The sequence below is a fragment of the Schistocerca gregaria genome, chromosome 2, assembly GCF_023897955.1.
Source record: "Schistocerca gregaria isolate iqSchGreg1 chromosome 2, iqSchGreg1.2, whole genome shotgun sequence".
In the NCBI taxonomy this organism is placed as follows: Eukaryota; Metazoa; Arthropoda; class Insecta; order Orthoptera; family Acrididae; genus Schistocerca; species Schistocerca gregaria.
This window is the reverse complement of record NC_064921.1, coordinates 465635433-465651166: the sequence shown is the minus strand read 5'-3', so window position 1 is coordinate 465651166 and position 15734 is coordinate 465635433. Positions and strand designations below refer to the sequence as shown.

The 15734-nt window shown below is 37.5% G+C and overlaps 1 protein-coding gene across 2 annotated transcripts in view; it reads left to right on the top strand.

The window, feature by feature from the left end:
* LOC126325972 (cullin-3) overlaps positions 1-15734 on the top strand; it is a 244749-nt gene that overhangs the window by 112172 nt on the left and 116843 nt on the right. For both annotated transcript variants that reach the window (XM_049995469.1, XM_049995468.1), the window contains exons 5-7: positions 783-962; positions 1657-1851; positions 14018-14194. In XM_049995469.1, the coding sequence (XP_049851426.1) occupies positions 783-962; positions 1657-1851; positions 14018-14194 (552 nt within the window). The remainder of the gene's footprint in view (positions 1-782; positions 963-1656; positions 1852-14017; positions 14195-15734) is intronic.

The window sequence follows — 15734 nt, the reverse complement described above, 5'->3', positions numbered from 1 at the left end:
AGGCAGTCGGTGAATACTGACTTGCCTCATAATCAACTTGACCTACTTGTAAAGTTGTTCCACTGCAGTTCAAATACTTCCAAAAATAATACATAACAAATAAATTATATCTCACCATGGCAAGATGTGTAGTTTGAGAATAACTTTAGCTTTTGGACATTGGGCCATTCAAATCGCTCCAAAAATAACAAAAGAATCTTAGTTTTAAATCCTTTCTTAAGTCATTATTTCTTGACTGACATACACAGTAGATGCATCACTGTTTTATCGACCTGTTTTGGAGTGGTAAAATAGAATAGTTAAATCTGTTTAAAATTTACTCTGTATCTCATATAGTCAGACATGTATGCACAGATCAAAACCACATACTATACTCATTCACGACCAGCAACTTTGTGAGCTGTTTTTTCCACCATTAGAAGTGAACACTTAATTAAAAGTCCTGTACTTTAAAGTGCTATGCTGAAGTTAAATTCAGCTTTGTTGACCCATTCACCTGCCAATTTCTTAATTACATGTTACAGTTTTGTACAGTTTGCCACTTATTCAGTTCACACATAGTAACTCAGACGACTTTGAGACTAGTGTGTGAGTAATGACAAATAGATGTGTAGGTTTTGTTCCCATCGGTGGCTGCATGATTACTTTTTCAGCAAATTGCATCCCTTCCTTTCCAACCACACCCTCCTTCCCCCTCATTTCTTGGATGTTGGTAATATGTGTGCTTCTGAATGAAATTTATAATATTAAAAAAGTAATTCACAGTTTTCCTTTTTTTCTAGTTGGAAAGCCAAAACTTCCTTGCAGAAAACAGTGCATCTGTTTACATTAAAAAAGTAGAAGCCCGTATAAATGAAGAAGCAGAAAGAGCAAAACATTATCTTGATGAGTCCACAGAAACCAGGATTGTAGAAGTCGTTGAAGAAGAACTGATCAAGAAACACATGAAGACAATTGTAGAAGTAAGTTGTTACCTGAAATGTATGAAGTTTTGTGGTCTCCAACTGGATCAAAATAATAAAGTTGTGTCAATAGTTGGGCATAACAGAGCTTCAAAAGGCAGAAGTAGTTTATTCACCATTTCCCACCACACAAAAGGCTGCTGCTTCAACAGCCATTTAGTCCATTTAGTACTCAAGTTATTCACGTGATCCTTCTTTAACATACATTTTGAGTCCCCTTTGGATCATCAGAATAGCCTTAGTGCTTTTCTGTAGGCTGCAGTATCACAAATAGTTTGACGTTCTGGTATGTAAGTTAAACATGGTGCACAGAGAAAAAATGAATATTTATCACAATAAGGTTATTGGCCGCAAATAACATATGTGATAACAGTAGTAAGAGGCACCTAGAGAACAGACCAGTACACAGTACTGCTACAATGAAGAGAACAGATAATGTGACAGACCTTGTTCACTGATTGGTGATTGCAGTAATAGCTGCCCTGCAAGCAATAAATGTTAGTCACTGTGGTATTCTGATCCACATATATTCATTACATTCTCTTCAGAATTAAATAAGATATATTTAGCTTCATTATATCCTAAAAAACACAACATGAAGAAATGTGAAACAAAAGCTTGAAAGTCTTCTAATCTTCAAACACACACAATGAGAACATGCACAGTGTACTGACTGATACTTATTTCGTTTCAGATGGAGAATTCCGGTGTTGTCCATATGTTGAAAAACCAGAAGACAGAAGATTTAGCATGTATGTATAAACTCTTTAACAGAGTAACTGATGGCCTGAAAACAATGGCTGATTGTGTAAGCCAGTACCTCAGAGAGCAAGGCAAAGCTTTAGTGCAAGAAGAAGAAGGTGGAACAAATGCCATTAACTTTGTGCAGGTGTGTTGATAGTAGTAACTAGCAGCATTATGTGAATCAAGTAGCATTCATTATGAGACTGTAGTCCTCCTTGTAATTAGGATTATTACATTCTTTGCAATGTGTATGGTATTTCAGCTGTCTTGCTTACGAGCTGGAATAGTTATGTACAATTCTTGAAGGGTATTTTTTATGATAGGTATTTTGCTTTGACTAAGGCTTGTCTGCGCTCTGTCAGATTCTTCTGTAGTTCATACTTGCCATCTGTGTTCTTACTATTTATACAGGTGCTACTCTCTTCTCCAAAGGTCTTTATAATTGTCCTATAAGCAACATCTATTTTTCCCCATATATTTGCATTCCTCCTCTAGCCATTCCTGCTTTGCCACTATGTCAGTCTCATTCTGTAAATGTCTGTATTCTATGCACACCCGTACTTATATATCCAGATATTACAAAGCACAATTATTACATAGTAATAACTATCTCATAGTTTAAACAACATTAAAACATGTAGTAAGAACAAATGCATTATATTTGCAGATAAATGGTACTTATCTTGCAAAGTTGGTCTTGGTGTCAGGGCTGGTTCCTGTGTTCCGGTATAACCCATTGAAAAGATTTTGTCCAGATTGTTTAAATGACAGGTTACTGGAACATTATGTTGCTCTTAACCATTTTGTTTTTTTATTTGCATGTTCTCGAAACATCATTTACCATCACATATTTGACACTTGCTGCTTTTAGAGGGGTGGCTTGTGTACCTCAGCGAAACAGATAGCTGTACCATATGTGCAAACCTCAGTGGAGGGACATCTGTTGAGCGGTCAGACAAATGTGGTTCCCAAAGAGGGGCAGCAGCCTTTTCAGCACAGTTGCAGGGGCAACAGTCTGGATGATTGAGCGATCTTTCCTTGTAACTCTAACCAAAACAGCCTGGACGTACTGTTACTGCGAAAGGCTGGCAGCAAGGGGAAACGACACCCAGGATTTTTCCAGAAGCATGCAGCTCTCCTGAATGCTTAAATAATGATGCCGTCCTCTTGGGTAAAATATTCTTAAGGTAAAGTAGTCCCCCATTCAGATCTCCGGGCGAGGACTACTCAGAGGAACATCGTTATCAGGATAAAGAAAACTGGCATTCTGTGGATTAAAGCGTGGAATGTCAGATCCCTTAATCAGGCTGGTACATTAGAAAATGTAAAGAGGGAAATGGTTAGGTTGAAGTTAGATGTATTGGAAATTAGTGAAGTTTGGTAGCAGGAGGAACAGGATTTCTGATCAGGTGGATACAGGATTATAAATACAAAGTTACATAGGGGTAATTTAGGAGAAGGTTTAATAATTAATAAGAAAATAGGAAAGTGGGTAAGCTACTATGGACAGCTTAGTGAATGCATTGTTGTTGCCAAGATAGGCACAAAGCCCACACTTATCACAGTAGTACTAGTTAATGTGGCAGCTAGCTCCGCAGATGAAGAAGGGATTGAAGAAATGTGTGATGAGATAAAAGAAATTATTCAGACAGTTCTGGGAGACAAAAATGTAATTTCGATGGGGTACTGGAATTTGATAATGGGAAAAGGAAGAGAACGAAAAATAGTAAGTGAATATGAACTGGGAGAAAGGAACGAAAGAGAAAATTGCCAGGCAGCAGTTTGCACAGAGCATAATTAACCATCACTAACACTTTGTTTAAGAATCATGAAAGGAGGTTGATACATGGAAGAGACCCAGAGACACAGGAAAGTTTCAAATTGAATATACTGGTAAGACAAAGGTTTTGAATCAGATTTTAAATTTTAATACATTTCCAGGGATAAATGTAGACTCTTTAAGTGCAATTTATTGGTTATGAACCACAGATCGAAACTGAAGAGATTGTGAAAAGGTAGAAAATAAAGGAGATGGGACCTGGATAAGTTGAAAGAATGAGGAGATAGCATTAGGCAATGATTGACAAGAACAGGAAGATCATTTTGGATTTTAGAGAAATGTAGGAACATGTGAGGCAGTACTGACGCTACGACCAAGGAGGTACGTTAGGGAAAGCAAACTTAAGTTTATAGCGTTTATAGACTGAGAGAAAGCTTTTGACAATGTTGACAGTAATACTGTCTTTGAAATTTTGAAGGTAGCAGGTGTAAAGTAAAAGGAGTGAAAGGCTATTTACAACTCACGTAGAAGTTAGATGGCAATTACAAGAGTTGAGAAGCATGGAAGGGGAGCAGTGGTTGAGAAGGTAGTCAGATAGGGTTGTAGCCTATCCTTGATGTTCAAATATATGTTGTTCAACATGCTTGAGCCATAAAAAGAACATAATGATCAGAGAACAACATGTACCAATTCAGTAGATGCTAAATCCACTCTACTCCCTGTTACCATTATCTAACACTGTCTAAGTCAACTCTGACACAGTTGTTGCCCAAAATACATCATATTTTAAGAGTCCAGCTTCCAGTACCTACTACAACAGGATATAGTTGAAATAAGTATTAACATGACTATCTTTATTGAAGTTATTTTTTCAGATTTAATTTATATCTTGTTTTCAGAAAATAATTACGTATGTAAAGATGGTTAATAAAAAAGGTCGAAAATTTTGGTAGTATGAAAAATAGTAGCTTCCTATTTTCTGTAAAATTGATTTCATTATCAGTAGGAAAATTAGAAATGATGATAGAAATTTTGTTTACGTGAAAACTGAAGCATAACAATATTACATTGACTGTAAATTTGTTTTTTGATCATTTAATTTGACAGTTGTGATTACTAATTTTTTTGGAACCTGCTTCATATTATGAAACAAACTGATACAAACAATAAAAACATATTATCAGAAAAATAGTATACAGATAAGAAATATATAATTCAGTAAGAAAATTAACCTAGCCTGGCCAGAAAGTATACTGTATTTACGTGAATCTAAGCCGCACTCGAATATAAGCCGTATCTGAAAAAATGAGACTCGAAATCAAGACGACAAAATATTTTCCCAAATCTAAGCTGCACCTGAAATTTGAGAATCTGAAATTCAAGGAAAGCGAAAAGTTTTTGACCCCACCTCGAAATCGAAAAAAGGTGGTCCATTCTAACATGAGACACAATTTAGGTCAAATGGAAGAAGACACAGCTACAGTAGTTGGGTTCGAGTCGTAAGCTTAGCAGTTAAGCTTTACCAGGTACCATTACTATGTGTCAGGTGCTCTGTCCGTATTTATACCAGTAAACCCCCCCCCCCCCCCCCCCCCCCCTCCTCCCATGAACCATGGACCTTGGCGTAGGTGGGGAGGCTTGCGTGCCTCAACGATACAGATAGCCGTACGGTAGGTGAAACCACAATGGAGAGGTATCTGTTGAGAGGCCAGACAAACATTTGGTTCCTCAAGAAGGGCAGCAGCCTTTTCAGTAGTTGCGGGCAACAGTCTGGATGACTGACTGACCTAGCCTTGTAACACTAACCAAAATGGCCTTGCTGTTCTGGTACTGCGAATGGCTGAAAGCAAGGGGAAACTACAACCGTAATTTTTCCCGAGGGCATGCAGCTTTACTGTATGATTAAATGATGATGGCGTCTTCTTGGGTAAAATATTCCGGAGGTAAAATAGTCCCCCATTTGGATCTCCGAGCGGGGACTACTCAAGAGGATGTCATTATCAGGAGAAAGAAAACTGGTGTTCTACAGATCGGAGTGTGGAATGTCAGACCCCTTAATGGGGCAGGTAGGTTAGAAAATTTAAAAAGGGAAATGGATGGGTTAAAGTTAGATATAGTGGGAATTAGTGAAGTTCGGTGGCAGGAGGAACAAGACATTTGGTCAGGTGAATACAGGGTTATAAATACAAAATCAAATAGGGGTAATGCAGGAGTAGGTTTAATAATGAATAAAAAATTTCAGTGCAGGCAAGCAACTACAAACAGCATAGTGAACACATTATTGTGGCCAAGATAGACACGAAGCCAACGCCTACTACAGTAGTACAACTTTATATGCCAACAAGCTCTCCAGATGACGAAGAAATTGATGAATTGTATGATGACATAAAAGAAATTATTCAGGTAGTGAAGGGAGAAGAAGATTTAATAGTCATGAGCGACTGGAATTGGAGAGTAGGAAAAGGGAGAGAAGGAAACATAGTAGGTGAATGTGGATTGGGGCTGAGAAATAAAAGAGGAAGCCACCCGGTAGAATTTTGTGCCGAGCACAACTTAATCATAGCTAATACTTGGTTCAAATATCATGAAAGAAGGTTGTATACATGGAAGAACCCTGGAGTAACTAAAAGGTATCAGATAGATTATATAATGGTAAGACAGAGATTTAGGAACCAAGTTTTAGATCACAAGACATTTCCAGGGGCAGTTGTGGACTCTGACCACAATCTATTGGTTATGAACTGTAGATCAAAACTGAAGAAACTGCAAAAAAGCGGTAATTTAAGGAGATGGGACCTGGATAAACTCACTAAACCAGAGGTTGTACTGAGTTTCAGGGAGAGCGTAAGGGAACAATTGACAGGAATGGGGGAAAGAAATACAGTAGTAGGAGAATGGGCAGCTTTGAGAGATGAAATAGTGAAGGCAGCAGAGGATCAAGCAGGTAAAATGACGAGGGCTAGTAGAAATCCTTGAGTAACAGAAGAAATATTGAATTTAATTGATGAAAGGAGAAAATATAAAAATGCAGTAAATGAAGCAGGCAAAAAGGAATACAAACGTCTCAAAAATGATACAGACAGGAAGTGCAAAATGGCTAAGCAGGGATGGCTAGAGGGCAAATGTAAGGATGTAGAGGAATATCTCACTAGGTGTAAGATAGATACTGCCTACAGGAAAATTATAGAGTCCTTTGGAGAAGAGAGATCCACTTGAATGAATATCAAGAGCTTTGATGGAAACCGAGTTCTAAGCAAAGAAGGGAAAGCAGAAAGGTGGAACAGGTATATAGAGGGTCTATACAAGGGCGATATACTTGAGGACAATATTATGGAAATTGAAGAGGATGTAGATGAAGATGAAATGGGAGATATGATACTGCGTGAAGAATTTGACAGAGAACTGAAAGACCTAAGTCGAAACAAGGCCCCAGGAGTAGACAACATTCCATTAGAACTACTGATAGCCTTGGGAGAGCCAGTCCTGACAAAACTCTACCATCTGGTGAGCAAGATGTATGAGACCTTCGAAATACCATCAGACTTCAAGAAGAATGTATTAATTCCAATCCCAAAGGAAGCACGTGTTGGCAGATACGAAAATTACAGAACTATCAGACGGATGCAAAATACTAACACGAATTCCTTACAGATGAATGGATAAACTAGTAGAAGCTGACCTTGGGGAAGATCAGTTTGGATTCCGTAGAAATATCGGAACACGTGAGGCAATACTGACCCTATGACTTATCTTAGAAGTTAGATTAAGGAAAGACAAACCTACATTTCTAGCATTTGTAGACACAGAGAAAACTTTTGACAATGTTGATTGGAATACTTTCGTTCAAATTCTGAAGGTGGCAGAGGTAAAATACAGGGAGCGAAAGGCTATTTAGAATTTGTACAGAAACCAGATGGCAGTTATTAGTCGAGGGGCATGAAAGGGAAGCAGTGGTTGGGAAAGAAGTGAGACAGGGTTGTAGCCTCTCCCAGATGTTATTCAATCTCTAAATTGAGCAAGCAGTGAAGGAAATAAAAGAAAAATTCGGAGTAGGAATTAAAATCCGTGTAGAAGAAATAAAAACTTTGACTTGGAAGAGCAGTTGAATGGAATGGATAGTGTCTTGAAAGGAGGATATAAGATGAACACCAACAAAAGCAAAATGAGGATAATGGAATGTAGTCAAATTAAATCAAGTGATGTTGAGGGAATTAGTTTAGGAAATGAGACACTTAAAGTAGTAAAGGAGTTTTGCTATTTGGGGAGCAAAATAACCGATGATGGTTGAGGTAGAGGGGATATAAAATGTAGACTGGCAATGGCAAGGAAAGCGTTTCTGAAGAAGAGAAATTTGTTTACATCGAGTATAGATTTAAGTGTCAGGAAATCTTTTCTGAAAGTATTTGTATGTAGTGTAGCCATGTATGGAAGTAAAACATGGGCAATAAATAGTTTAGACATGAAGAGAATAGAAGTTTTCGAAATGTGCTGCAGAAGAATGCTGAAGATTAGATGGGTAGATCACATAACTAATGAGGAAGTATTGAATAGGATTGGGGAGAACAGAAGTTTGTGGCGCAATTTGACTAGAAGAAGGGATTGGTTGGTAGGACATGTTCTGAGGCATCAAGGGATCACCAATTTAGTATTGGAGGGCAGTGTGGAGGGTAAAAATCGAAGAGGGAGACCAAGAGATCAATACACTAAGCAGATTCAGAAGGATATAGGTTGCAGTAGGTACTGGGAGATGAAGGAGCTTGCACAGGATAGAGTAGCATGGAGAGTTGCATCAAACCAGTCTCAGGACTGAAGACGACGACAACAACATTTTTGTTGAAAAGAATTCACCTATCTGGTTTTCATAAAAGAAATCTAAGAAATGCAGAGAGAGAATAGACCAAATCACTTGGTGGATCTATGTCCAGATACCTTTCTGCTCATGGAGGAAATAAGGTGAACAGAAGAAACAAACAAAACATAAAATCTGGCTCTGGCATGCAGATAATTATTGATGTAGAGACTATAGACACAAGTGAAAGCCATTCTGTATGTGACATGAATGAAGACTTTGATGTAACTGACACTGAAAAAAACTAAAATAAAATAAAATCACAAAGATAGCAGTGACGGGAAAATTACTGAGAGTGGAAATATTTTTGATGCATTTACTGTGACTCTTCATCCAGTGATACTGCATATTGCCCAATACTTACAGGTCAGAATTGTTATAATTGAAAAGGGCAGTGAATATTAAAACAAGAAAGGGCCTTTCGAATATATTGAAAGACCAGGTTTAATTTAGTTGTGGTTTTATTCACATTTGAATGAAGCTAAATATATAAGGAAATAGATGTTATCCTCACTAACAAAAAGGAACTGTGCTCTTTTTGCTGGTGATTATTTGCCTCCAACGGCAATACCAACGAAAATAAATTTATTTCTAGTTTCTCTGTGGTGGATATTGAATCAAAAGATATTAGAGGATGAAACGTCACATGAACATCTGTCAAATGTAGAAGCATGGAAAACACACTCTGTGGGCTCGAAACATAATAAAACCATTGACAAAGATAATCAGAGTATTGTTGATGATGAGATCAAGAAATAGAGGAACATTTTTCGCTGCCTTTTAGGTATTACACTATTTTCAGCCCAGCAAAACCATGGTCATTGTGTAGACATGTCATTGGAAAACAGAGAAAATTTTGTAGAAGGTAGTGCAATTGACGACAAAATAGGATCAGTGTCAGATGTACGTGGCGGAGAACAATGGAAAAATTGAGAAGTCAGTCCAGAAGTTCTGATCTCCTATGCTAACCATTCCTTAAATCTTTGTGGAGTTCATCCATTATTATTTGTTCCCTCACCTGTTTTGGAACTGTAGGGAAGGTATCTAAATTCTTCTCATAATCTTCATATAGATGATAATTAGTTGCAGGAAAGGGGGACAGGAAAAAGTTGGAAGTAATTGTCTGATACTTGCTAGAGCACTTATCACAATTGACTTAGTCATAAAAGAAAGCATGGAAACAGTTGTGAGCAATTTGGAAGATATTCGAGATCCATTCAAAGCAAACCATGATATTAGGTCTGCAGTGAGCTTTCTCCTTCCAGCTGTAAATTAGTTTTACCTTTTTGACATACATGAATTTTTCGCTCCATTTTAGATGAAGTTAATGTCGGCCAACAATATTTATAGTTTCCAAAAATGACTTTGGGAACAGGGCTCTCAAAAATCAAAAACCCTGAATTAGCATTGTGTGGTGGGATGAGCTACAATTATATACAGTGCTGCTACACTTGGCAGTAAAAAAATGCACTGATATGGACTTTGACATGGACTGACGAGAGAGGAGGAGGGTAAATAAAACAGTGCTGGGTGAACTGGCTCATGATATTGGATTGTTGATTCAAGAAGTAGTTCACCAATCGATGTTTGAATGCAAAGACCAATTTAGACAAGAATTGTCTCAATGATACACGGCCATGAAGGATGTTTGGTCATCCTGTGGTGAATACCAAGGCGTTGCTGTGTTCTATGACAGAGAGCAAACGAATGAAAGCCCCATATAGTGTTTGAGAAACTTTTCTTTAAATTGATGTCCATAACTAATCCAATGCAGTAAATAGTAAAAGTCATTAAGCTAGGCTGAGTTCATATATGCACAGTACTAGCAGAAGCTGGGTGTTGAGGCACAATGAATAGGCTAGATTAGACAGACCAAGAGGTGCGACTTGCAGTGCCTTTAACTTGGATCCGTGGTGGGGCTGACTGCAGATTGGCTGTGCAATCACATGGTTGTGCCAACGTCAGAACATGGACGGCTTGGCATGGTATTGATGGTGAACAATACCCAATTCCTGGCTTTCAAATCATGTCCATACAGCCATATCAGTAGTGGAAAGACAATACTGCAATATGCCAGTGTGTTAGAAGTGACTTCCGTGTCAATAATGGCAATAGGAAAGTAAGGGCAACGCAACACCCAGTCACAGAGTGGAGAAAATCTCGTACCTGGCTGGGAATCGGACCCAGGTCCTTCCGATTAGCAATCTGTTGAGCTTATCCCGCAGCTACTGAGGTGGCCTGCTGTGCTATACAATGTCAGATAACAACATTCTGACACTGTGATAAGACTGTAGTGCTGAACAGCTGAAATACAACTCTGACTTTGAAGAAGTATGTGATAGTTCCCACTTTGTTTTGTGTTTTGTTTGCCCTTGTCTGTAGTGAAAGATATTGCTCCAGACTTTCAAGGCACCCAGAAAGACAAGACAGACAAGTCTGTGGAGACTATTTCTGCACTTGTCAGTCCATTACATTTTGGGCTGGGTTCAGTTCCCAAAGTTGTTGAAGGAGTCTGAGTTGATTTTCACTGTAAAAAAGGTAAATATACAGATCAACAGGAACATTATGACAACCTACCTAATAGTCGGTTTGTCCATCTTTGGCATGGGAGACGTTGGAGACATGTTACGGCATGGAAGTAGTGAGGCTTTGGTACATCTATGGATGGGGCTGGCACCACATCTGCATGTATAAACTCTGATGCCACATTCCAGATGTGTTCAGTCAGGTTCATACATGCCAGGTTGGGGGGCCAGCACATCAATGGAACTCATCACTGTTTTCTTTGAACCACCCCATCACACTCCTGGGCTTGTCATATGTCACATTATCTTGTTGAAAAGTGCCATTGCTATTGAGAAACATGATCGTCATCAAGGGGTTTATATGGTCTGCAACCAATGTATAATTCTCCTTGGCCATCATGGTGCTATGCTCGAGCTCCACTTGACCCATGAATGCCCTCTTGAGTGTTCCCCAGAGCATAAGGGAGCCACCGCCAGGTTGCCTCCGTTCCATGCATGTGCAGGTGTTGAGGAGCTGTTTTCCTGAAAGACGACGAATTCACACCCCTCCCCATTGGTATGATGAAGAAGGTATCGGGATTCATCAGATCATGCAAAACTCTTCCAGTGTGCCAAAGTTCGGTGTCTGTCGTCATGTGCCCATTTCAGTCATAGCTTCAGATGCCGTGGTGTTAATGTAGCCACATGTATGGGTCGTTGGCTGTGGAGGCCCAATGTTACGAGCATTCAGTGCTCTGCACGTTCACACACACTTGTACTCTGCCCAGCATTAAAGTCTGATGTTACTTTCACCACAGTTCACCATCTGACCTGTTTTACTAGTCTGCCCAGCCAAGGACGTCCAACACATATAATGAGGGGTGGCTGCTCAACCCCCATGACGTTGAACGTGGTTTCACCTTGGTTTCGCCAAGTGTTGAAGACACTCACCACAGCACTCCTCGAACACCCAACCAGTCGTGCATTTTCGGAAATGTTTGTGTGAGCTCTTGGGCCATCACTATCTGCCATTAGTCAATCTTGGATAGGTCACACACCTTCCCCATTCTACACACACAGCATGCTTGCTGATGCTACATACACCATGCATGTGTCTGACTAGCATTTGTTCCTCGCCAGGTGATACTGCCATTGCCTGATTGGGTTTATATTGATAGTAGGATGGTGGTTGTGATGATCTAGCTGATCAGTGTATAGTATCTTCACAGACAGTTGTTATAATGTTGTCACGTTCAGCTATGTAGAAATTTTTTTTAAAAAAAAGGACATTTATCACATGTCACATTAATAGAACAGCTGGCGTATGTATTAATAGAATTAAAGAAATCCTACACTGTTACTACTTGCATTCATAAATGTTCATAATTTGTCTACATGTAAAAGTGTCATTTATACCTTCTTGTTATGTTTGCAATTGTGAAACCCATGCAACAGTTCTGAATTGTAAGGTTTAAAATTAAAACAGCAATCAACCACAAGCTTGGATTTAAAAAGGTTATTCAAATAAAACCATTGATGGTTTCAGATTTATTGCAAATAATTCTTACATTTTTTCCTTGTTTTCCTGCTGATGTCATGTTTTGTACTCATGACTGGTTTTGTGCACTAAGATAAACAAAAAGTTCTAAGTGAGAAGATTACAAATTCAAACAAAAATTCGGCATTGAAAATGATTGAAGATCTTTGAAATAGTTCATAATAATGTTAGACTTAAATACACTGAGGTGGTAGTTAATTGTACATGTCACTGAATTCCTTTTGGCAATTTTAACAGCTTAGATAAGAGTCTCGGTTGACTTCAGTCTGAGACACATGCTTGGATAGCAAAATTGGCAGTGCACTGCTTGTGGCAAGACAAGGGTCCCAGTTTTCAATCCTGGCCAGGCACACAGGCTTAACTTGCCTCAGATGATCAGTTTGTTCACAACTAATCATGATCATCATAGTCATAATTTTTCTACTCAAGCAAGTGAGGTGCAGTTGTAGATCATCCACAATACAATGATTTGACTTTTCTAAATGTTAAATGGTTTCAGAATAAATGAGTACATCAGTTGTAACATTGACCATTTCACTGAACAAACTTGAATGCCACAGTGATAAGGAAACAATCAAGAAATAAATTAAATCTCAGCACTTCCAAAAAAGGATCTCTCTCTCTCTCTCTCTCTCTCTCTCTCTCTCTCTCTCTCTCTCTCTCCTTTTTTTAATGAAGTTGAATACAAGTAAAAGAAAGAGTTATAAATGAGAACTGATTTATGCAATGATTTTTTCAAAAACTTCAAATGGATTTGAGTATGAATCAGTGCCCTGAGTGTTCAGTCAGCACTTGGGAAGCGTCTCCATCCATGGCCATGAATTCAAACGTAGAAGTGATTATTACATAAGTGAAACCTGACTAACTACTAAAACTGGAGATTTATTGTGTTTTAAGAATGTTCGTGTAGATACTCACTGTGTCTATCAGTGTAGTCTTTGTCCTGTTAGATATTAGTGCTCAAGATCTAGCGTGACAGGCAATATATCAAGAATGCTTTCAGTTGAAACTGCACTGCTTAACCCAGGAAGACATTGTGTTAAATATTTTTTCAGTCCAGAAAGTTGAAATTGATGGTTTATATTACAGCCAGTCATGAAACATCGTTCATCAGCTTACTACAAAAAAGAACTTCCCTATTTATACATATCAGTAGACGTGAAAAGAAGTGCGGATGTGGGGGGAAAAAGGAGTCTACAAAGCACCTCTGAAGTATTTCTGATACTGTTTGTGGGTACTGTGTGTATTAGTTTGGTAGCTCTGCTGTTGCATACAACTTGAACACAGGTGGTTTGAGATTATTAAAATCCATACTTTTAACCACGAACCTGTTACTTTATTTTATCAAAACCGTCAGAGCAACCCTTCTAGAAACAATGCACTGTTTGTATGCAATATATATTTCCAATATTGTATCCAGCGCATCACAGCTTTTTATTTCTGAATATTTGAAATACTCATTATAATTCATAGTTAAATTAAATCAAAAGTGATTTTAATGCATATTTCAGTTTGTGTTAAATTATTTGTAATCTCACTTCTGTTTTGATTTTCAGTCAGAATTTTCTTTTCTTCCCAATGAAATATTTGTTACTGAATGTTTCTTTTTCTTTGTCACAGAACTTACTTGACCTGAAGGACAGGTTTGATCATTTCCTTCACAATTCATTTAATAATGATAAAATATTTAAGCAGATGATTGCGTCAGACTTCGAACATTTTCTCAATTTAAATCCAAAGTCACCAGAATATTTATCATTATTTATTGATGACAAACTAAAGAAGGGAGTAAAAGGGGTGAGTATAATGTATTGACACCTATGTATCTTAAACATTAAAATATTTCAGTGTCAAGTATTAAACAGCTGTTGTTGGCAGAATTTCTTGTGGAAAATTCACCAGTCTTTTGCTTGTTATGTAGAGTCAATGTGGTATTTATCTTTCAGAATTTTAGAAGGCAGAGAGATTCTTGAATGATATTCAACAAGTCAAGATAGTTCAGTTGCTGATCTTCCGTTAGATAACATAGTTTGTATCTCTGGAGCAAAAACTGTGGTGTCAATGAGTAATAACACTAAATAAACTATAGAAGGAATATATCATATAAATTATATTATTTTTACATCAGTTCATTAAAAAAATGAACTTCACTCTGTATTTGCTTCCAGATTACAATATATTTGTGAATTAATTCTGTTATTTGTATGTATTAAATCTAGTTTGAAATTTTCTTGAGGCTACACTGTGCAAATTAATATGATCACTGACTAAAGTAGCATTACACATTTTCATCACACTAAGAATACGCGTAATTGTAAATATAGCTAACCACATGTTGAAATTATATTATTGAATTTCACTTTGTTGTGATGGGTTGAAATCAGTAAAATGGAAAGGAAATGGTCCAAGTTGAGAGCAAAATAGATGGCCAAAAAAGTATGACCTGAGACAACCCTGAAAATGAGATTGTCTCTTGCATGATGACATTTCAAAATTGTGGCTTTACATGTTACATTACCATTAATAACCACACTCCCATGCATAAGACAACTTCAAACACGTGATACGTTATAAAGTAACTTAATGTATGAAGTATTTGACTCTGTTTGTAGATGGAACACCCTTAGCATGTTTGCTTTATTAGTTTTGTATTATTCATTCACAGACTAATGAAAAAGTAGAAATATTAATGTCTGAAATCTATGCTTAATTTTAAGAAAAGCTAGTTCTTCACCCATCTCAGTGTTGATGAAGTCAAATCTCCTGAACTTAAATGTGTCATACAATCATGTAATTTTGCAGGTACTTCCAGTGGTATATGTAGATAATGTTTGCAAACTGTTTTGTGAATATAGTTAGTAAGGAAATAATAAATAAAAATACCATACCTGATGCTGAACTTCTATGACATGAACAGTGAAACGTGTAATAAATGATAAACTTTTTTTTCCTTTCCTGCAGGTGTCAGCGAGAAAAACTTTGAAAAAAGTTTAAAATTATTTGTGAAGTTCATTGAAAGTCACTAAGTGCTTTCATTCTCTAATGTTGGACGAATTTAGTCAGTGTAATTTGCATGCCATGAGTTATACTGCCTTAAGACATATACACAGTTTATAACTATAATACTCCACTTATTGTGGTAAACCTTTAACATCAAACAAGTAATTTGTGACAGCATTTTAAATTTTTAAATTAGGTCAGTGACTAGATGAGATACTTAAAATCAAATTTATGTTGCCACTGGAAGCCGTCAGATAGGAGACATTTTAGAGACCAATTACAGCATAGCTACTGAATTTACTGAGACTGTGGGAGGCCAGTAATTATCTTTCATTTT